A 22,163-nucleotide genomic window follows, 5' to 3' on the forward strand; every position below is an offset into this window, starting at 1 on the left:
TATGTTAGCACGTCTATGATTTTACTTCTGGATTGTTGAGGATTTTCTAGCTTAAGGTTCTTGCACCCAGTACCTCAGTTGTGGTGTTCTATACTGATTATAGTGGTTACAATTCGAGGAGAACTTTCTCAAACAGACCACGCAGTAATGATATGAATGTCAAGAGTGGTGTCCTGTATCAGCTGCTGTGTTTGAAGATCTTGGTGAAGAACATGTTGAATTTGAAATTTGGATTTTGAATCTGAAACATTTAAAGGGTAAAACGATAGTGCTGTCCTGTCAGCTGTGTTCATGCTGATGGTGAGCATGGGGGCGAGTGTTTGGGTCTGCTGCATCTCAAACTGGTGTTTACTGCAAGAGAAAGCTATATCAATGATGCACCTCAAAATTATTTGGCAATGTGGTGGGGAAGGATTGCAAATTGAAATAACAATTATGATTTTGGGTATTCTAATTTGGACTTCACTTCACTAAGTATGAATTTTCCGATAGGCATGTGTTACTGCTGCTGAAGGAGAGATTCCCTTTAACGACAGGAGAAAAGTGGCTCAGTTTCTGTAAGAAACTCAAGGAAACTTGAGGAAAATCAGACACCAAGCAAATGGTGGGATGAGAATCACAGCAAATAATCAAAGCAAGGGAACAGTTCTGAGGGAACACTGCTGAGGGATGTGACTTTTAGCAATCCAGTACCAGAGTGCAGTTCATGATATTTTAAGGGTCTGATCATGAGGGAGAGAGAAAGAATAGTGTATCTTTTGTCTGAATTTGAACACCGGAGATTGCAGAAGTCAGGTTGGAGGGTATGAACAGTTTTGTAAACCAGAGCAAAAATTTTGAAACCAAATGTTGAGGAATGCAGTAGCTGGTGAGAAGAATAGTGGTAGGTTTCTGGAGAGAGTAGTTAATATTTTACATTGAAGACCTTTTGTCTGATTTTTAGTTTGAAAAGAAGGCTTAAAAAGGAAGACTTTGGCAAAGTTGGATATGGGCGATGAAGAGGAGGGTTTCAACTCAAAGAGAATGAAATGGAAATGGAGTTGGGAGTCTGTAACATCTTTGTTTTACTGCATTGCTCCCTTGTCATTTAGTATTTTCTTCTCTTCAGAACTACAAGCAGCAGTGGTGGTTTGACCATTTCCAGCCTTTTGAAGGAGAAGGAAGGCTCAGAGGTTGCAAAGTTCACTGTGGAGGAGCTCTGCCTCATTTGTAGCATTCTCAGCACAGCTGAATACTGCTTGGCAACAACACAACAGGTGAGCAACCTTTGCATGGAAGGCCTGGAGGCATGTGAGTTGCATGTTGGGAGAGCAACTGTTACATTGCTGCCTATATACCTTAAGTGCAAAACAAAAAACATGTTGTGGCTCAAGTGCAATTCGTACTGCTGACACAAAGGAACACATATTGAAGCTTTGTGTGGACCAGAATGATTGATTGTTAATGACGGAAACTACTTGTTCTCATGTTAAAACAAAGTTACTTAATTTAAATTACCAGATAACACAATTTTTTCAGTCTAAGTGACTTTAAATTTTAAGAAGATAGATTGCAGTGAGGAGCCTGTTAACTTTCTAACATGCAGTCTCGAATTATCAGAGGAGTACGTATCCTTTATTCCAAGGTAAAGCAATTTCACAGCAAAGCTTGAACTAACGACAGCTCCCAGTTTCAGAAGCCTCAAATAGCTTGGGCACATCTACAACAATAGCCCATCATTAATGTTCGCAAGCGGGTTTGTGTGTTAGCTTTGTACCAGTTGTTGTTACATGACTAGTTCTGAGAAATATCCAAAATTATTCCACTTTGTACAGAAATAGATTTTGACTCTGGAATGAATTGGTTTGAATTGGCTCAGCTAGAATATATCAAATACAGTATGTTTTGGCAGAAGTGTTGATCTGTGATTCACCTCTACGGCCATGCTGAAATATTAAGAAGGGCTTATTGCCTCAAGGCTTACGTTTGGGAGTTTGTTCATTGTTATACACTAAAATGATACAGTAAATGAAAAGTACTCTAAAGAAAAGCAGTGCAGAGTATTACAAGCAAGAGAGATACCAAATGTTGCCAATTCTAATTTATCAATCACACATTGGACTGAAGGGGTGTTGTCTGTCAATAAGACTGCCAATCCCAGCATTACAGGTACTTAAAATTTGATTTCAGGTTTGCAGTTGATTAGTTACACCAGGTTTTATAAAATGGCAATGCAGCTGTTGTCAGCTGTCAGCAGGTGGTGTGAGAGGAAAAGAGACAGCTAGTAACATAACATAGTATGAGGACTGTAATTGACCTTCATGGTCTAAAATTCATTCTGTGATGGCCAGATATATCTGTACCATTATCCTCACATTATGTTTTAAAAGCTTGATTATCCTCTTATAAATAGTGTGCTCATCGGTGTGAAGGATGTTGTAGGAAACACTTGACATTTCAGAAACCCGGTGCCAACATCAAACAAACCAAAATTCACTGCAGAATAATTCAATAAAAGATAAAATGTATCTCAGAACAATTCTTGAAGGAGCAACTGAGCTTTTACATTTGCCCATCAGGTGCCCCCACCCATTCAACCCTCCAAGTTACCTTTTCTTGCTCTTTCTAAATGGTCCCTAATCTCCTTTTAGAGGCCTGCAGACTGGCTGTAGTGCAAGACATCTTCCTGTGTACATTTCTGTAGTACCAAAACGGCTTAGTGCTCCCAATGGCACTGTTGATGTTGGGAGAGCCTGTGAATGGCTGGTTGTTCTCTGAGGCTGGATGCCTTGTTGCTGAGGGGCAGAAGTCCTGCCTCAGGGCAATCAGGGCAGCTGCTCAAAGCCAGGCTTCCCCCTGCCCTTCCCCTTTCCACTCCCACATCATTTCAGCCTGAGCAGGGTGGTGTGTGGACTGCTTTAAAGTGCACCCTTAAATCCAGCCCCTGATGTTAATAAGGGGAGACTGACACAAGCCACAACATCTCATACAGCCCAGATGGTTTAAATCAATCGATTTGAGTTCAGTTAACTGAATCCGGAAGGAATATTGATTTGTGTGACTCAAGCACTTATTGTTTACCTGGCTCGGTGATACAGAAGCCTCTGGGGACTGTTTACTGCTGTGGGCTGAACACTAGGACTAAAATGCTTCCAACTTTATCAGCCTAGTTATTTAACAATTCAGTTTTATAATAATTTTGTACATCATTGAACTTTGAAAGACAATATAAAACAGGGGCTACAGTTCTAATGGGGGTGCAGGAACAGAGGGACCTGGCAGTATTTGTGCACAGTAAATAAAGTATACAATGTTCTCAGCTTTATTAATATAGGCATTGAGTACAAGAGCAAGGAGATGATGTTGAACTTACGCAAGACACTTCTTAGGCCACAGCTGGAGTATTCTGTGCAAGTGGGGACGCAACAAAGATGTGAATGCGTTGGAGAAAGTGCAGAAGTGATTTACAAGAATGGTTCCAGGAATGGGAGGCACTTCAGTTATGAATATAGATTGAAGTAGTTGAGGCTGCTCTCCTTGGAGAGAAGGATGATAGGAAATTTGATACAGGTTGTTATGATCATGAACAGCCTGGCGAGAGTAGGTAGGGAGAAGCTGTTCCTGCTCATAGCAAAGTAAAGAATGAGAAAGCACAGATTTCAAGTGATTTGCGGAAGAAGCAACAGTGATATGTAAATAAACTTTGTCATACAGCGAGTAGTTAAGATATTGAAAGTGCAGCCTGGAATTATGTGGAGGCAGGTTCGATTAAGGCATTCAAGAGGGCATTGGATGATTATTTGGATAGAGATGGTGTCCAGAACATGCGGGGGGGGAGGAATGCATAATAGTAGATTGGCACTAGGGAATAGAACCAGTACAGAAGTGGTGGGCCAAGTAACAACTACGTAATTCTGTGATTGCCTTTGGTACAATAATTGCAATGGTCCTATATCATCAAAAAACATCCAAGTTTATGAAATTGTGTTCAAAGCCACCATGTTATCTACTGTTCCCATGTCACTGTCTCTCACTTCTCAACAGTGCTTTTCGTCTCACTTTATTTAAAACCTGTTACTTCATTACCTAATGAGTGATATAATTCCTGTCAACTAACTTGTAAGATTTGGATTAATGCTCAATGTTGAGAAAAAGTGCCTACCTTGTATAGAAATTATTCAGAATGCTATCACTCAGTCTTTTCAATTTGCCAGTATTGTCTGCTATAAATTCAATTTTGCTTAGGATAAATGACCAAATCACTCTTCTAACGCAAAAAATAGTTTCCTCTCCCTTGCATGCTTGGAAACTTCTCCTGAACCCGTTTCCCTTTGCACTTTTTGTCCCTAGTGAGTTGGCAGTCTTGATTTCCAGTGGATTTTGAGGTGGTCACTCAGGACTGGAAGACAAACACTGCTTCAGCTTTCTGTGCTTTTTCAGCTCCTTGATTCCTGGCGAGGGAGGGCTACGGCCTGTGTAGACATGCACACAAAAAAACCAAGGGCCTCAGTCTCAAAATAAACCTATTTTTGTTGCATTGCCATGATCCTTATACAAAAGGAAATTGCAGTTATAACAGACGGTGAGATTTTTGTGCTTGCATCCGCTGTATGTTTTGATTTAACATATTCGTTAGACTGTGGCAAGATATTGCTTGTGCTCTTGGCAGCTCTGATTTCCCGCAACCTAATGAGTTCTGTGTATGTTCCTTAAACAAGCAGCCTCGTCATCATCAATGCTAGTTTTAAAACTGTGCCATCAAAACTAATTGTGATCAATGTTGCTTTTTTTTGGGCAGGAATTCAGCAATTTTTGTTATAATAAAAACGATACATTAAATAAGGGGTATCAAATACATTAAGCAATGTAAAATAAACCAAACAATTTTGCTATAACCCAAGGATATTGCTATTTAAATGGGGAAGCTGGGTTTTTCTTCCATAAAACAGGCTATTAGAGTCTAGAGTGCACCTTTACAAACGGCTGAGACAAATGCAACATTTGAGAGAAAATTCAAAAAAGTAAAATATTAAACAGTATGTGGAAAAACTAGACAAACTGGTTTAGATGTTGACCTGGTCAGGGAACAGAAATAGTGAACTAATTGCCACTGTTTAATGCTAAGTCATTTTATTAAAAGCAATCAATGAAAGTCACAGCCAAAGATTTGTTACACTGACTACACTGATAACTCTCCATTTTTGAGTGTACGGTTTTGGTTGGGTGTATTTCTTCATCTCCTTCACATGTCCGTTTGGGCCGGTGATCCATATTGTTGCAGTACTGAAGAAATGCTGTTTTTCCAGGAAGTGTTATCTTTTGGTTTGGATATTAAACCCCCCTGTCTCAGGTGAATGGAAGAGTCTTTACAGCACTGTCTGGACGGGAGCAAGATAGTATTGCTAATGTCTTTGCCAATATTTATCTTAGAAACAACCCATTGAATTCAGACTTTCTTGTCATTTATTTCATTGTCTTAGTGAAACCATGCTTTGTGCAGAATTGGTTGTATAACCTATATTACGCTAATTATTGCATCTCAGATATGCTGTCGGATATTGTGTGTGTATGAAAGTTGCTTTAGAAATGCCAATTATTTCTACCTAAAGTGCCATAACAATGAAAAATCTTGTCCTTGCATATATTTCCTTTAAATGTGTCTGGGATGTCCAAGAACATATTGCAAAATACTGAGGATGCGAGAAATCAGAGACAAACGGCAAATGCTAGAAGTACTGTTGCAGGCTTGGCAGCATCTGTGGAGAGAGAAACAAGAGTTAACGTTAGAGGTCTGCAACTTCTTTCAGAACTGGGAAAAGTTAGCAATGTAAGAAGTTTTGAATAAGCAAAAGGGTGAGGGGAAGAAAAGGAGAAGTCTGTGACAGGATGGAGACTAGGATAGATTAAATGAGCTAATGGTGCACTGCCAAAGGGGGCAAGTGAAGAAGCAACAGATGTAGCTAGAGGAGCTGCGAATGGCTGAATTATACAGTTGATTTTTTCAAGCATAGTCTCTATTGTTTTGTAATTGAATTCCGCAGCGATTTTGTTCATAGTAATGTCCCAAGCACAATGTTAAGTTAAATGGGAGAGCTCCATATGCATTGAATACTGCTGTGGATTCAAAGAACATGCAATGGGGCCAGAGATAATAGGAACTGCAGATGCTGGAGAATCCGAGATAACAAAGTGTAGAGCTGGATGAACACAGCAGGCCAAGCCCTTGGGCCTAGGCCCAAAACGTCACCTTTTGTGCTCCTCTGATGCTGCTTGGCCTGCTGTGTTCATCCAGCTTGACACGTGCAATGGGATCTCTGTTCAATGCCTCCTCCATACAATGGCATAAGCAACCCTTTGTCAGTAACACACTGTGGTGACTACTTAGCTTACACAATATTTGCTGTTTAAATGAAATGTTCCACAGCTGTGTCCCACAAAAAGCCACAGATGCTAGTTCAGTCAATAATTTTATTTAAAAAGTAGCTAAAGGGTACAGTAGGGAATATCGCGGACCCATATGTATTGTACTAAGATAGAGATCAGTTATGACCTCGTTGAACGACAGTGAATAAGCTGAAGAGGCCAAAAAGCCTTCTGTTGTCTCTATGATCCAAGGAACCAGAAAGACTGAGGAAGGGTTAAAAATTATTGTAATTGCTACAGTTTCTTTTTACTTCTTGTAATAATTATGTTTAAATAAATAAAATTACATTCTCAAGATTTCAAATCACGATTTGGTGATTGGGTTAATCTGCCATATGGATTTTTCAAGCACTTCAGGAAATAACCCATCTTTTGTTATAAGATATAATCTTGATAATTTAGTCAGCATGTCCTATTCCAACATAATGCCTGTATTCTGTTAAAGCATTACAAACTACATCTTAATTCAGCCATAAATTGTTATACATAAGTAGAAATTTTGATGTGTGTGTGGGAGTACAATTGTTTAATGAATCTGTTCCACAAATGGAGAATAATTGAGTACGGTCTACAATATACATATCAACTGTTTACAATGAAAAGAATCCTTTCACATTACAGTAACCAATTTGGTCATAACATATAAAAGCAACTTAACTGCACGCAGTGTTTAACTGTTTCGCTACTTTAACAGATTTTGTTTTTATAAATGTATATCCATTTGAAAAGGATTTGTTTTACTATATCTTGGATTGATAGCTAAATTTAAATTTGTAAATTTCATTTGGCTCACTCAAGTTCTGAATCTAGTTAAGCACTCTCTAAATTTATTGAAAGTAAAGCTGAATAATGTTTTGTCATGGATTTTGAGCTTGTCTAGTTATGATTTGAACTATATAGAACTACTATTAATCTTCAGTGGATTGACTTGTCCATTTACTGTAGAATTGTCTGGCAGATGCAACAGTATGTTTACTGCCTTTCAGAATCGGGCTAGATTATATGCTCACATGTGATATGAATGGTAGACATTCTGTCTTGAATTCCTGGGGTGTGCTTAAAAAGTATAGCGATAACGGCCAGATAAAGGTTCACTGATTCGGAGGAAAGCAAGGGCTCAAATGATGGGAACAAAGAAAACAAAATGCATTGAGTCGAAACCCAAACTTAGCAGTGTAGTTGGTAACATGTAACTTGACAGCTTTCATTATGCTAATTCATTGTTTTCCTTTAATATTCCCTAATTTGCTTTGTTACCTGTGTGTTATTGGCATTTGCCATTTCTCCTAAAGCTTGAAGAGAAACTCAAAGAAAAAGTGGACGCAAGTCTGGTGGAAAGGATTAACCTGATGACAGAAATGGACACCTTCAGCACGTGAGTAGAAGCAGTGAGAGGATCGACAGGTCCACAGTTTGCTCTTCACCAGTTTAAAAATAAATGCTTCGCAATTGCAGACGTACCCGACCACACAGCAGTGTAGCATTTGCAGCACAGGAGGAGGTAATTCGGCCTTGAATGATCGAGAAAGACTATCCATCTTAATACATGTTTTCCATCTCTTAACGATACTCTGTAGGTTCTGCAACCTGAAGTGTGTACCCAAGTATTATTTAAATGTGATGAGTGTTTCTTCCTCTTCTGGGTGAGAGAGTTTGAGACTCTTCCATTCAATGGTGTAAAATGTCATCTTTGGTCTACAAGCTACAGTAAGAATATAAAAAGCCATAGATAAGCTGAAGTTGGTCCCTTGGACAGAAAGGCTAAGGAAACATGTTAAGTGGCAAGGGTTTTGGGCAAGCTTCTTGTATCTGCCATTACCACGTAAGGAGAAGTATTAAGGACAGTATTACAGTTATCGTTGCAGAAAGGATGTTTGGGGACTCGTCAACTGACGTAGTATGGGCTGAGGTTAGAAACAGGAAAGGAGAGGTCACCCTGTTGGGAGTTTTCTATAGGCCTCCGATTAGTCTCAGATATATAGAGGAAAGGATAGCTAAGATGATTCTTGATAGGAGTGAGAGAGACAGGGTAGTTGTCATGGGGGCCTTCAACTTTCCAAATATTGACTGGGAACACTATAGTTCAAGTACAATAGATGGGTCAGTTTTTGTCCAGTATGTGCAAGAGGGCTTCCTGACACAGTATGTAGACATGCCAACAAGGGGCGAAGCCGCATTAGATTTGGTACTGGGTAATGAGCCCTGCCAGTTGTTAGATTTGGAAGTAGGTTAGCACCTTGGTGATAACGATCATAATTCTGTTATGTTTACTTTAGTGATGGAACGGGATAGGTGTATACTACTGGGCAAGAGTTATAGCTGTGGGAAAGGCAATTACGATGAGATTAGACAAGATTTAGGGAGCATAGGATGGGGAAGGAAACTGCAGGGGATGGGCACATTAGAAATGTGGAGCTTATTCAAGGAAAAGTTCCTATGTGTCCTAGATAAGTATGTACATGTCAGGCAGGGAGGAAGCTGTAGAGTGCAGGAGCCGTGGTTTACGAAGGAAGTGGAATCTCTGGTCAAGAGGAAGAAGAAGGCTTAGGTTAGGATGAGATGTGAAGGCTCAGTTAGAGCGCTTGAGGGTTTCAAGGTAGCCAGGAAAGACCTAAAGAGAGAGCTCAGAAGAGCCAGGAGGAGACATGAGAAGTTGCTGGCGGATAGGATCAGGGTAAACCCTAAGGCTTTCTATAGGTATTTAAGGAATAAAAGAATGACGAGAGTAAGATTAGGGCCAATCAAGGATAGTAGTGGGAAGTTGTGTGTGAAGTCAGAGGAGATAGGGGAAGCACTAAATGAATATTTTTTGACAGTATTCACTCCAGAAAACGACAATGTTGTCAAGGAGAATACTGAGATACAGGCTACTAGACTAGGTGGGATTGAGGTTCATAAGGAAGAGCTATTAGAAATCCTACAGAGAGTGAAGATAGATAAGTCCCCTGGGCCAGATGGGATTTATCCTAGGATCCTCTGGGAAGCCAGGGAGGAGATTGCCGAGCTTCTGGCATTGTTCTTTAACTTGTCATTGTTGACAGGAATGGTGCCAGATGACTGGAGGATATCAAATGTGGTTCCCCTGTTCGAGAAGGGGAGTAGAGACAACCCTGGTAATTATAGACCAGTGAGCCTTACCTCAGTTGTTGGTAAAGTGTTGGCAAAGGTTATAAGAGATAGGATTTATAATCATCTTGAAAAGAATAAATTGATTAGGGATAGTCAGCACAGTTTTGTGAAGGGTAGGCCGTGCCTCTCAAACCTTATTGAGTTCTTTGAGAAGGTGACCAAACAGGTAGATGAGAGTAAACCGGTTGATGTGGTGTAAATGGATTTTAGCAAGGCGTTCAATAAGGTTCCCCACAATAGGCTATTGTACAAAATTTGGAGGAATGGGATTGTGGGAGATATAGCAGTTTGGATCAGAAATTGGCTTGCTGAAAGAAGACAGAGGGTGGTGGTTGATGGGAAATGTTCATCCTGGAGACCAGTTACTAGTGGTGTACCGCAAGGGTCAGTGTTGGGTCCACTGCTGTTTGTAATTTTTATAAATGACCTGGATGAGGGCGTAGAAGGATGGGTTAGTAAATTTGCAGATGACACCAAGGTCGGTGGAGTTGTGGATAGTGAAGAAGGATGCTGTAGGTTACAGAGAGGCATAGATAAGCTGCAGAGCTGGGCTGAGAGGTGGCAAATGGAGTTTAATGCAGACAAGTGTGAGGTGATGTACTTTGGTAGGAGTAACCGGAATGCAAAGTATTGGGCTAATGGTAAGATTCTTGGTAGTGTAGATGAGCAGAGAGATCTCGGTGTCCATGTACACAGATCCTTGAAAGTTGCCACCCAGGTTGACAGGGTTGTTAAGAAGGCCTACAGTGTTTTAGCTTTTATTAGTAGAGGGATCGAGTTCTGAGGTTATGCTGCAGCTGTACAAAGCTCTGGTGCAGCCGCACTTGGAGCATTGCATACAGTTCTGGTCACCGCATTATCAGAAGGATGTGGAAGCTTTGGAAAGGGTGTAGAGGAGATTTACTGGGATGTTGCCTGGTATGGAGGGACGATCTTACGAGGAAAGGCTGAGGGACTTGAGGCTGTTTTCGGTAGAGAGAAGAAGCTTGAGAGGTGACTTAATTGAGACATATAAAATAATCAGAGGGTGGATAGGGAGAGCCTTTTTCCTAGGATGGTGACGGTGAGCACGAAGGGGCATAGCTTTAAATTGAGGGGTGAAAGATATAGGACAGATGTCAGAGGTAGTTTCTTTACTCAGACAGTAATAAGGGAATGGAACGCTTTGCCTGCAATGGTAGTAGATTTGCCAACTTTAAGTACATTTAAGTTGTCATTGGACAGGCATATGGACGTACATGGAATAGTGTAGGCTAGATGGGCTTCAGATCGGTATGACAGGTTGGCACAACATTGAAGGCCGAAGGGCCTGCACTGTGCTGTAATGTTCTCTGTTCTATGAGAAGAATAGCAGATTGTAAAAAGACAGGTAGTAGCTTGAGATGATCCCAATCACCGAAGAAAAAGTATTCAGAAAGTTAGTGGGACTAAGGGATGATAAATTCTCTGGGTCTGATGCTGTACGTCCTGGGGTCTTTAAGGGTATGGCTGTAGTGAATGATAAGGTGCTAAATAAAAGGTTGCTGCACAAGATAAGAGCTCACATAACTGGAGGTGATATATTAACATGAGTAGATGATTGATTAATTAACAGGAAGAAGAGTAAATAAAAGGGTCGTCTTCAGGTTGGCAAACTGTAGCCGGTGGCATGTTACAGCAATGAGTGCTGGTACCCTCAATTATTTGTGATCTATATGGATGACTTGAGTGAAGGGATTGATTATGTTGTTGCCAAATAATACAAAGACAAGTAGAAAAGTGAGTTGTGAGGAAGATGCAGAGAGTCTGCAAAAGGCTATAGATAGGTAAAGTGGTAAAACTTTAATAGGTCATGACTTCAATAGGAAAATATCAGAGCAGAATATTATTTAAATAGATAGAGAGTGGAGGAATGCTGGAGTACAGAGAGATGTGGGCATCTTTGAATCACAAAGTCAAGGGCGGCACCTATTTAGGAAGGCAGATGGAATGTTGGCATTACGTCTCGCGTCTCTGGATTTGTCCATCTGATCATCTTTCTGTAGTCTCCAGCATTGAGCTCACTGTTAACAATGCAGTCGTGTGGCACTGATTCATTAAACATGCTGTTCAGGTGAGCATACTGAGCATCTTAAATCTTTAACTCTAAAATTGATTATGTTCACACGAACAATTTTTACTGCATAATGAAATGTCATTTAAGTGTGTTCCTTGATGACTTCTTCACATTAGAATTGGACTTGTTATAGTTTTGGCTGTTCCTATTTTCCTGGTGGAAAATGTGCAAGCCCTTTAAAGAAAACAACTCAATTTTCAGTCGACTTTATTTGTGGTTGTCCTTCTGGAGCGATCTAATTCTTTGTGATGATGCCATAGCCTATTTCAGTCAGGATGGAAAGTCCATGGATTACAATAAGATGGTGCAAAGCCACAAGAATTTCCCTGCACAGTTCTATCAGTTAGTCCATTGTCAATGTCCAAGTGCCAAAATATTTAAATCATTTGGAGTTTGAGGTATAGTTAATTTTGCTCGCTGCTGCTCTTTGGGGAGTAAATCATATGGCGCCGATCTAATAGAGCCTTCAACTCTGCCAAATAGTTTTGGTCACAAATGTCTTCTTTTAACAGAGGGCTGGTGCACAGTTGCTACATTTAAAGACACAAGAATATTATGCTTGATTTGATTAGCCAAGAATGGACCAAATACAGTAGCGTGAATAGAATCCTGCAACACACACGACTAAATTAGAACGAGCTTAAGTTGTTACAGCCTTAAAATTACTCTGCAGCTGGTTGTTTACCAAGTTTTGTTAATGAGTTACTCTTTAAATTTAGTGCCCAGCTATAAATACTAAACAATTTAATTTTCATGTCTCCATATTAATGATGCAGAACTTGTTTACAAAAGTGTTAATAGATGTTTGCCTGTCTGCACCAGAATTGATTGTGACTTTCAAGTGTCATCTTTGGTTTGTACTGTAATGCTCTAAAGTTGTTGAAGGCAAGTGGTGGTTGCACGCTCTCCATTATCAATTTAGATATGTCAATAGCACCGTACAACTGAACATCAAACATTCAAAAACATTCCGTCAAAAGTAAGTGGACTCAAGCGCTGAGTATAAAATATGGGCCACCCTGTGTTGAACTAGATAGTTAACATTTTGAAATGTAAAATGAAAATAACACTGGTAATTGATTTAATTTCAATGTGTCACATTTTATTTAATGGAATAATTTTATGGGGATAATTTGAACGACAGTCATTACATTTTGAAAACCAAGTAAATTCAACATCTGACATATAATTCATTAACTTCATTGAGTCATTTTGGCAAAGGCATCACTGCAGGATTCCATTATGAATCAGAAATGGCGGCTTTGGTTTCCTATTCATTCCCCTCCACACCAAATCATCTTCCTCTCCGTCACTGAATTGGATGTTCTGCAGTTTTTTTTTATTCTCATCACAATTTCTGCATTATGAGGATCTCACAGTTTAATGAAGAAACCAAGAAAAGCATCAACTGGGGAAGCATGCATACTTCAGTCTTTGTTCAGGTCTTTTTCTCCCTAAATCATTCAACTTTTTATTTCTGTGAAAACATGAATTTAAACTCCTGCAGGTCATTGTGGCACATGCCCTGTATTGCCTACTTGATCACGTGTGCCAACGTTTGAGGCAAATGTAACCTCTCAAGCATCTATTTCCGAGCTGAAAAGATAAGGCTGATCCCTCATACAGGTACAGCCATAAGCGCACAGCTCTTCGATGAAAAATGCTGGATCGACTTAGAACATAGAACAGTACAGTACATCCCCTTCAGTTGTGCCGAACTTTTGCCTTAATCCTAAGGTCTATCCAACCTCCACCCCGACCTTATACTATCAGCCATATGCCTATCTAATAGCTGCTTAAATGCCCCTAATGAGACTGACCCCACTACCCTCTCCACAATGCATTCCACTCACTTTAAAACTATGCCCCCTTGTATTTGCTACCTCCACCCTAGGAAAAAGTCTCTGGCTGTCTATCTATACCTCTAGTCATTTTGTACTCCTATATCAAGTCACCTTTCATTGTTCGTCATTCTAAAGAGAAAAGCCCTAGCGCAGTCAACCTTTTCTCGTAAGACCTTCCTTCCATTCCAGGCAACATCCTGGTAAATCTCCTCTGCACCTTTTTCCAATGGTTCCACATCTTTCCTGTAACGAGGTGACCAGAACTGGACACAGTACTTCAGATGTGGCTGAACCAGGTTTTTGTAGAGCTGGAGCATAACTTCATGGCTCTTGAACTTGATCCCTCTGTTAATGAAAGCTAACACACCATACGCCTTCTTAACAACTCTATCCACCTGGGTGGCAGCTTTCAGGGAACTGTGGTCATGAACCCCAAGATCCCTCTACACCTCCACACTGCCAAGAATTTTTCCATTAACCCTGTATTCTGCTTTCAAGTTTTCCTTCCAAAATGAATCACCTCACACTTTTCAGGGTTAAACTCCCTCTGCCACTTCTCAGCCCAGCTGTGCATCCTATCAATATCCCTAACTTTTTTGCCTTGTATATACATAAAAACACATTTGTCACCGAAACAATGAGCTTGTTTGATACACCGTAACCTATTGTACATTCATCAAATCCTATCATGCCTGTCTGCTTTGGAGGCCAAGAAATATCTCCAGATATTGCAAGGTGTTTAATACAAGAAAAGGCCAATCGTACAATTATGCTTATGTTGGTTCTTTGAAAGAGAAAAATTCCTCCAAAAGAGAGTTTTCAACATTTTGTCTCTGGTGTCCCCAGAGGTGAATAAAATCCAGAATTTTAATAGAGGACTTCAATTCATATTTATTTATATTACTTTTACTAAATTGTCTTTTCCCCTACAACCCTCCCTTCCTAAACCTATCTGATGACGGTTCCATTCACGTGACCTTACCTGACTGGAGTAAAGTGTTCTTTTTCTGTCTATAGCTCTGCACCTTTCCTTCAATAGACGTTGCTTGCAGACAGTAGCAGTGAGATTGTTTCCAGATGCTCCCGGCAGTTTTTTTCTTGTTCATGCTTTAAAGCTTTGGGAATTGCTACAAGAGGATTCCTACTTAGATTATCTTCTCAAGTAATTCAGATTTTCTTGAGTTTACTGGAGGTGATGGCCTAGTGATATTATTGCTAAACTGTTAATCCAGAAACCCAAGTAACGTTTTGGGACCCGAGTTTCAATCCTATCATTGCAGATAGTGGGATTTGAATTCAGCAAAAAATTTGAAATCAGGAGTCTAATGATGACCAATAAATCATTATTAATTGTTTTAAAAATCCATCTGGATCATTTATGTCCTTCGGGAAGGAAACAGTAGTTTTTATCTGCTCTGGCCTATGTATGACTCCAGGCCAACAGCAATGCAGTTGACTGTTAACTGTCCTCTGGGCAATTAAGGATGTCCAATAAATTCTGGCCAGACAGTGATGCCCAAATAAAATAAAATCCCATGACTGAATAAAACACTGATTTGATGGTGTTACATGCCAAACTAAAATGTTTTCAAAGGGTTCTCTGTTTGCCTTGTTAAAACACCCTTTTGGCATGGTTAACTATTAACAGTTCTCAATTGTGTTCAACCAGCCTTTATTGTGTTACGTTGTGATAGCTACTATGCATATGTATCTAACATCAGCAATGATTCATTTATGAATTCATCCTGAATTGATTGGTTATGAGTTTTCTGTTGCCCGCAGGCTGTTGCATTGAGGTAGTAAAACAGGTCGCAGCCACACAGTTTATATAAAATACTGAAACTGCTCCATTGGTCACACAGTAGGTACTTTGGGAAACACAGAATGCACAGTATTCCATCAAATCAGATTAGAAAATTAATTACTGCAAAATTATCAATGGTAGGATCCTTGACAATGGACAGAAGACAGGTATAATCTCAAAATGAGAGCTTATCCTGATAGGTGCAAAATCAAGAAATACTTTATCACATCAAAAGCACTGGCGATGTGGAAATCTTCATCCTTCCAATAAGTCTGTGGATGCAGGATCAATTCGTATTTTCAAAACTGAGCTGAACTTGATATGCTTTTGTTAGGTAAGGAATTGGAGGGAGATGGAGATTATATATAGAAGCCTGATGGTGATAGTGTATTCCCTAAAGTAAAAGCACCACGATATTGTCCTTTTGGGACTTCATAGAAAAATTATACTAATCAGCATGCTACTTATATTTAGAGTGATTGATTCTGTTTCCACTGAATGTTCCATTTAACAGACCTTTATTTTGTATATCATCACTTTGTGTTTAATGGGATTCTTCTATCTTGTATTACAGTGTGATTTCCAACAGTATTCAGCTGTTAGTTCAGGACTTGGATGCTGCCTGTGATCCTGCACTCACTGCCATGAGTAAAGTAGGTGCAAATTCTTGACCTATTAGTTCCTATCAGTAATCAAGATGCTGTTGAGTATTGAAAATTCAATGTGATCTGGTTCCTCCAGTGCAGAGCTGCACTAACACCAAGTGGATCTTAGACATTCAGCTTGAAATTTTTGTTGATGCGCTCTTTCAGAGAGCTGGATTCCTGACTTGGAACATTAGATCAAGGAATTACCCCACTTTTGATGCATCCTATTCACATCACAACGCATATTTCTCTAATAGCCTTGAAAGCTTATACCAACTGGTTGCATCCTCTCGTTTCTGGAGCAATGACCTGAATGTCATGAGAGTTTGAGGTCATATTAGCTGACACCCCAAAAATATGGGTACCCTTTTAACCCCAAAAAAGAACCTTTTTAAGATATTAAAAGTTATGATCAGCCAGTTCTGATGGTTCAGATGGACAATGAAGATCATCTGGCACTATTCAAAGTGGAGAGCAAATTTTTTGGCCACCATAATTGCTGTCAAGATAAAAGACTAAATAATAGTTCATTTCATTGCTATCTGTGGGACATTGCTGGTACTCTGGCTGTCACTGCATTTCTAATACAATTTTTTCTATGAAACACCAATTAAACATACTCTGTGTTAGGTTATTGCATCAATGCGTGTGTCATTTTTTATTTCATATGTAACGTCTTACCCATGAATTGATGGTTCTGACTAAATTATCAGTACATCTTATTTCAACCAACAATCCAGTTGTTATGCTCTCTGTTGATTTTTTTTTCTAAATGTAAAAATTAATGTGCTGCATTCCTTCTAGATGCCATGGCAAAATGTGGAACATGTTGGTGATCAGAGTCCATATGTCACATCCATAATCCTCCATATCAAACAGAACGTGCCTATCATTCGAGATAACCTTGCCTCTACTCGGAAGTATTTCACGCAATTCTGCATCAAATTTGTCAAGTAAGTAATTGTGTCACCTTAATGTTTTTACAGGACAAGTTGAAGAAAATTGAAGGTACTGCTATGTGGTGAATAAGTTGTATTGCGTTTTTATTACAAGGGGTTCAGGGGTTTTTACAGGGCTTTTGGGAACCTTTGGTTTGAACTTCTATCCAGTATTCCCATGAAAATTGAAGCCTTTGATTAAGAACGTCTCCATGATAATTGGTGTGGGAAAGGAATCGTAAGATATTTGTACGAGGCAAAAATGAAATGAGCAAAAGATTTGCTTACCTTGGTTTTACAGTAATGCAAATTATGAATGTTTTTCCTCTCCCAAAAAGATACTTATTCAAAATTTTGTAAAAGCACCTTTCAAAATAGTTCAATTTTAATTACAGAAAATGTAATAAAATTCACCTAGTCTTCACACAGCTTAATACAACTCCACCACTGTGTTCCTGGGGACAGTCCTGCATTATGATAAACCCCGACATGTTTCCAGACTTCTTTTTGAAAGGCATGGAAGGTGAAAGAAGATGGATGATGGTCTTTTCTCCATCAAAGCTGCAATTGTGCAATTTCACCATTTACAAATTAATTGAAACCCCATACTTGTTCTGCTATGCCAATTCATGCTGTCATTTTGTCATTGGTGTGACTTGATTCTTTGGAAATTGTAGCTGCATATGTTAGAGGATGCCATTAATCATAAACAATTTGGAAAACACTTGTCTGTTTAAGTGCATGAAATAACTAATCCCATATTAATTTGACTGTTGTACCAAAGTAAATCATGTTCATTCAGCGCAGAAACTGATACATAGCAGGATGAAGTAATTATACTTGCTCTGTGATCCTGTTCATTTGGTTAAATTTTGCTGAGAGGATATGGCTATAGTAATGCTTTTCACACTGAGTAACAGGACAGTTTTTTTTGGAAGGATTCACATACTATTAATTACAATTCTTCTTTTGAGGTCATTGTGCTCTGAACAAGCCTAACCAACTGCCACTATTTACTGGCCATTCATCCCTTTGCTCTGTGCCACATGCAGTGTTTGCTTGTGTACTAGTGAGCCTGTGCATGCAAAGCTTTGTGCATCCAAAAGATGTATATGCTCATATTATTCTAATTGCTAAGTGCTATGAATAGTTAACTAGGCTTTACTTCAAGGAGTGTTGGCTTAATTCTAATCTTGGTCAGATTTACAACTAAATTCTTACAGGATACTTGTGTCGGGGGGTTGTGTGTCTCAATATGGATTGTTTACATTTAAAGGAATATGAAGGGTATTTTTGTGTTTAAAATCTAATTGAGCTCAGATAAACATTTGTAAAAACACTGTTAAAGAATTACAGTGGATTTTTAAAAAAAAATTGATTGTGAGGTTTGAAGCTGTCAGCAATTGATCAACTCAGCCAAAATTAGGTTCCCTGGGGAACTTTTAAGAATGAGAGAGAAGCATTGAAGCAACTGCACAGTAGCTACTGTTTGGATCTATTTGTGGCTGCCTATCCTTTTCTGAAGAAGGGCCTAGACCCGTAACGTCAGCTTTCCTGCTCTCCTCTGATGTTGCTTGGCCTGCTGTGTTCCTCCAGCTCCACACCTTGTTGAGCCAGTTTAAACTGCTTGCTTTTTAACAGCAAGTATTTGTTATGCTAAGCATCTCCTGTGTATACAGTGTGCTCTGTTGAGAGTGAAACTGATTTCACACCAGATGTGAGAGATAATGGGAACTGCAGATGCTGGAGAATCTGAGGTGACAAAATGTGGAGCTGGATGAACGCAGCAGGTCTAGCAGCATCTTAAGCGCACAAAAGCTGACGTTTTGGGCCTAGACCCTTCATCAGAGTCTAGGCCCGAAACATGAGCTTTTGTGCTCCTATGATGCTGATTGGCCTGCTGTGTTCATCCAGTTCCACACTTTGTTATCTCACACCAGATGTGAAGCTGGAAATGCCGAAATACTTAGCATATTTGCATATTTAGAAGATCACCACAATGCAACTGGATCAATTATTTCTATTTTCTATAGTTTAGCTGCATTTAGTCATGTTTAAAGTTTTCTGAATACAACCTTTAAACGTCAATTGCTGCAGTCAGTGTCCATGACGAATCTCTCGATTTACCACAATGTGTGTATTCTTTTTGTTTTCATGGGCAATTTGGTTGACCCACCACCAGTTTTCCATTAATGGTCAATGTATTATTTTACACCTTTTTGTTTTATTTGCAGACAACCTTGAAGGTTGGAAGCCCATTTCTGTTTATTGCTGTTTGAGAAAATATTATACCTTGATTTTCTCTTGCCTCAGTTATCAAATCAGAATTTCCTCAGCACAAAAACATAAAATGTATATAATGTGTCTGTGATTTATATTATGCCTGTCTTCAGCCATATCTTGTGGTCTTCCTGTATCAATGATGCTGATCATGATTTAGGGCAGTGCTTCCCAAATTATTTTACAATCTGACCCTATTTTAACACCTGAAAATTAACCTGACCCCAGGCAGCACCAAAAACAAAAGAGGCAAGACAGCCTAGTAACATTCAGTATAAAACTACTCCAAGTTAGCACATTATAAATCAGTTATGAGTGTCTGTGTTATAAAGTACTCATGAAAGTTTCTGTTAAGCTCTGTATTCCCTGGTGAGAGAGAACTCAGCTGTCCCAACCCCCTGTTCAAACTCTTTCTTTCCCTCAAATATAGACAACCTCTAACCCCTTGGTTATAGTTGCAGGTGCTTACAAAGAATAGTCATCAATCTGGAGCAAGAAGCCTGTACAGCAGGCCTACAGGAGCAGCAACACAGTCAAATTTAAAGCTATCATTCACCTCAGCTACATGACCTCCCACTTTACACTGTCAACTGCAAGGTTTAGCTTGCCAATATTCACCTCTGCCAAGTTGGCACAGCAGCTCCAGACCCCTCAAAAATTCTAATGCTGTAGAAAGCTGTGGAGCCCAAGTCCAAGTGTACTTAAGACACAAATATGTTCTTAATTAGTAAAAGAATCAAGGGTAACAAGAAGAAGGCAGGAGAATGGGTATCATCAACCATGTAGAATGGTAGAGCAGAGTCATGGGCCGAAAAGCCTAATTCTGCTCTAATACATTGTCGTCTTATAGTAAAAATGGTTTCTGATTTTTAAAGGGCACTTTGGGCTCTCCATCTGTCCCTTGCAGTTTGATAACATTGATTTAATGGGTATTGATGGAGAATGACAGAGTTGATTCTGAGACTAGGGTCCTGAATCTTAATAGGAAAACTATGATGGTATGAGGCATTAGTTGGGTGGTGATGGATTTGGAAATGTTACTGAAAGGAATAACAGTGGATAGGCAATTACAAACTTTCAAAGACTGAGTGGGTGAATGACAAAAACTGTTTTTGTTCTGTCTGGTGCAAGAATGCAAAGAGAACAGTGACCAAACTGTGGCCTATAAAGAAAGTTAGAGGTGGTATTACATGCACAAAAGAAGCATACAAATGGCAAAGAAAAAGCCATTGACCTAAGGACAACCAAGGGATTGATTAAAAAGGGGAAAATAGAGTATGCAAGTAAGCTTGCAGGGAACATAAGTGAGTGTAAAATTTTCTGTAGGTATTTAACAGAAAAAGATTGAAAACTAATGTAGGTTCCCTTACAGTTAGAAGCAGCAAACTTATATTGGTGAATAAAGAAATGGCTGACGAACTAAACTCATACTTCACTTCTGCCTTCACAAAGGCAGACATGAATAACCTATTGAAAGTGAAAGGGAGGAACTGAGGCAGATGTATATCGGATAAATCCCTAGGGTTTGATAATCTACATCCCAGAGTACTTAAGGAAGTGGCCCTAGTAATAATGGATGCATTGGTGGTCACTTTCTAAGATTTTATAGACTCTGGAACAGTTTCTACAGATTGGAGGGTAGCTAACGTAAGCCCAGTATTTAAAAAGGGAAGGTAGAGAGAAAACAGGGCCACAGTACTAGGTATTGTGGGAAGATGGTAGAGTCCATTATCAAGGATTTTACAGCAGAGCACTTAGAAAGCATCAATAGAATCAGACACAGTCAGCATAGATTTACAAAATCATGCTTGATAAATCCACTGGAATTCTGTGAGGATGTAACCAGGGGAGTTGATGTTTTTTATTTAGACCCACAGAAGGCTTTGAAAAGTCCCACACGAGATTAATGTGTAAAGTTAAAGCACATGGGATTGAGGGTTGTCTATGGAAATGGATAGAAAATTGGCTTGGAGGCAATAGGAGTAAATAGATGCTTTTCTGAATGGCAGGTTGTGATTAGTGGGGTATTGCCACTAATCTAGTTGGTGCCACCTAGTTGGTATTAGGACCCCAGCTATTCACAACATATGTTAATGATTTAGGAGAGGGAGCCTAATGTATTATCTCAAAAATTGCAGCTTACACAAAGCTGGGTGGAAGGTGAACTATGAGGAGGATGCAGAGATGTTGCAGTGTGATTTGGACGGACTAAGTGGGCAAATTATCATGTGAATAAATGTGTAATTATCTATTTTTGCAAAAATAGGAAGGCAGATATATTTCTTAAGACTAAAGGGAGCCGTCGCCAACTGGGCCTGGTCTGCTCTGAAATTGGTGATTCACTATGACCAAACCTGCTCTGTACTTGGCAGGAAGAAACCTTGTACTCCTCAGAGATGGGGTCACCTATGTGCCGGGACAGAGGGATGGACACCTGCCTCATTAGCCTGGATCAGGAGAAGGCCGCTGACAGGATATTGCATCAATGTGATGGGTATGCTCGCCAAAGTGAGCACTGGAGACGAAATCTACAATTGGATCTGACAGCTCTACATCAGCATCAGTAGTGCAGCCTCAGTCAATGAATGGGAATTAAAAAGCTTCCCAATCAGATTTGGAGTCAGACCAGGCTGCCCACTCTCTCCTGCCTTGTTTGTGTGTTATAAAGAGCCTTTTGTGGAGTCTATCTCCGGAGGGATGTGAGCTTGAGAGGGGTGACTATTCCAGGCAGCGAAGGCCACCCCATACATGGATGACATCGCCGTTTTCTGCTCGGATCCACTGTTATGAGCATCTGCGACCAGTTTGAACTGGTGTTGGGACCCTAGGGAAATTGAAGCAAGGCAGAGGCCACGTTCTGAGGAAGGGTCACTGGACCCGATGCATTAACTCTGATTTTTCTTCACAGATGCTACCAGACCTGCTGAACTTTACCAGCAACTTCTGTTTTTGTTCTTTGGGACCTGGGCTGACTAAACCATTATCCTCTTCACTGTCAGGACAGATTTCTTGAACATGCTCGGA

General features: G+C 39.7%; 1 protein-coding gene across 1 annotated transcript in view; it reads left to right on the forward strand.

Moving 5' to 3' along the window:
* The window catches only part of vps53 (VPS53 subunit of GARP complex), a 226,629-nt gene that overhangs the window by 129,198 nt on the left and 75,268 nt on the right, over nucleotides 1-22,163 (forward strand). The window contains exons 15-18 of the mRNA XM_059655282.1: nucleotides 1,109-1,256; nucleotides 7,695-7,777; nucleotides 15,849-15,927; nucleotides 16,726-16,874. Of these exons, the coding sequence (XP_059511265.1) occupies nucleotides 1,109-1,256; nucleotides 7,695-7,777; nucleotides 15,849-15,927; nucleotides 16,726-16,874 (459 nt within the window). The remainder of the gene's footprint in view (nucleotides 1-1,108; nucleotides 1,257-7,694; nucleotides 7,778-15,848; nucleotides 15,928-16,725; nucleotides 16,875-22,163) is intronic.

This window comes from Stegostoma tigrinum, chromosome 27 (genome assembly GCF_030684315.1).
Source record: "Stegostoma tigrinum isolate sSteTig4 chromosome 27, sSteTig4.hap1, whole genome shotgun sequence".
NCBI lineage: Eukaryota > Metazoa > Chordata > Chondrichthyes > Orectolobiformes > Stegostomatidae > Stegostoma > Stegostoma tigrinum.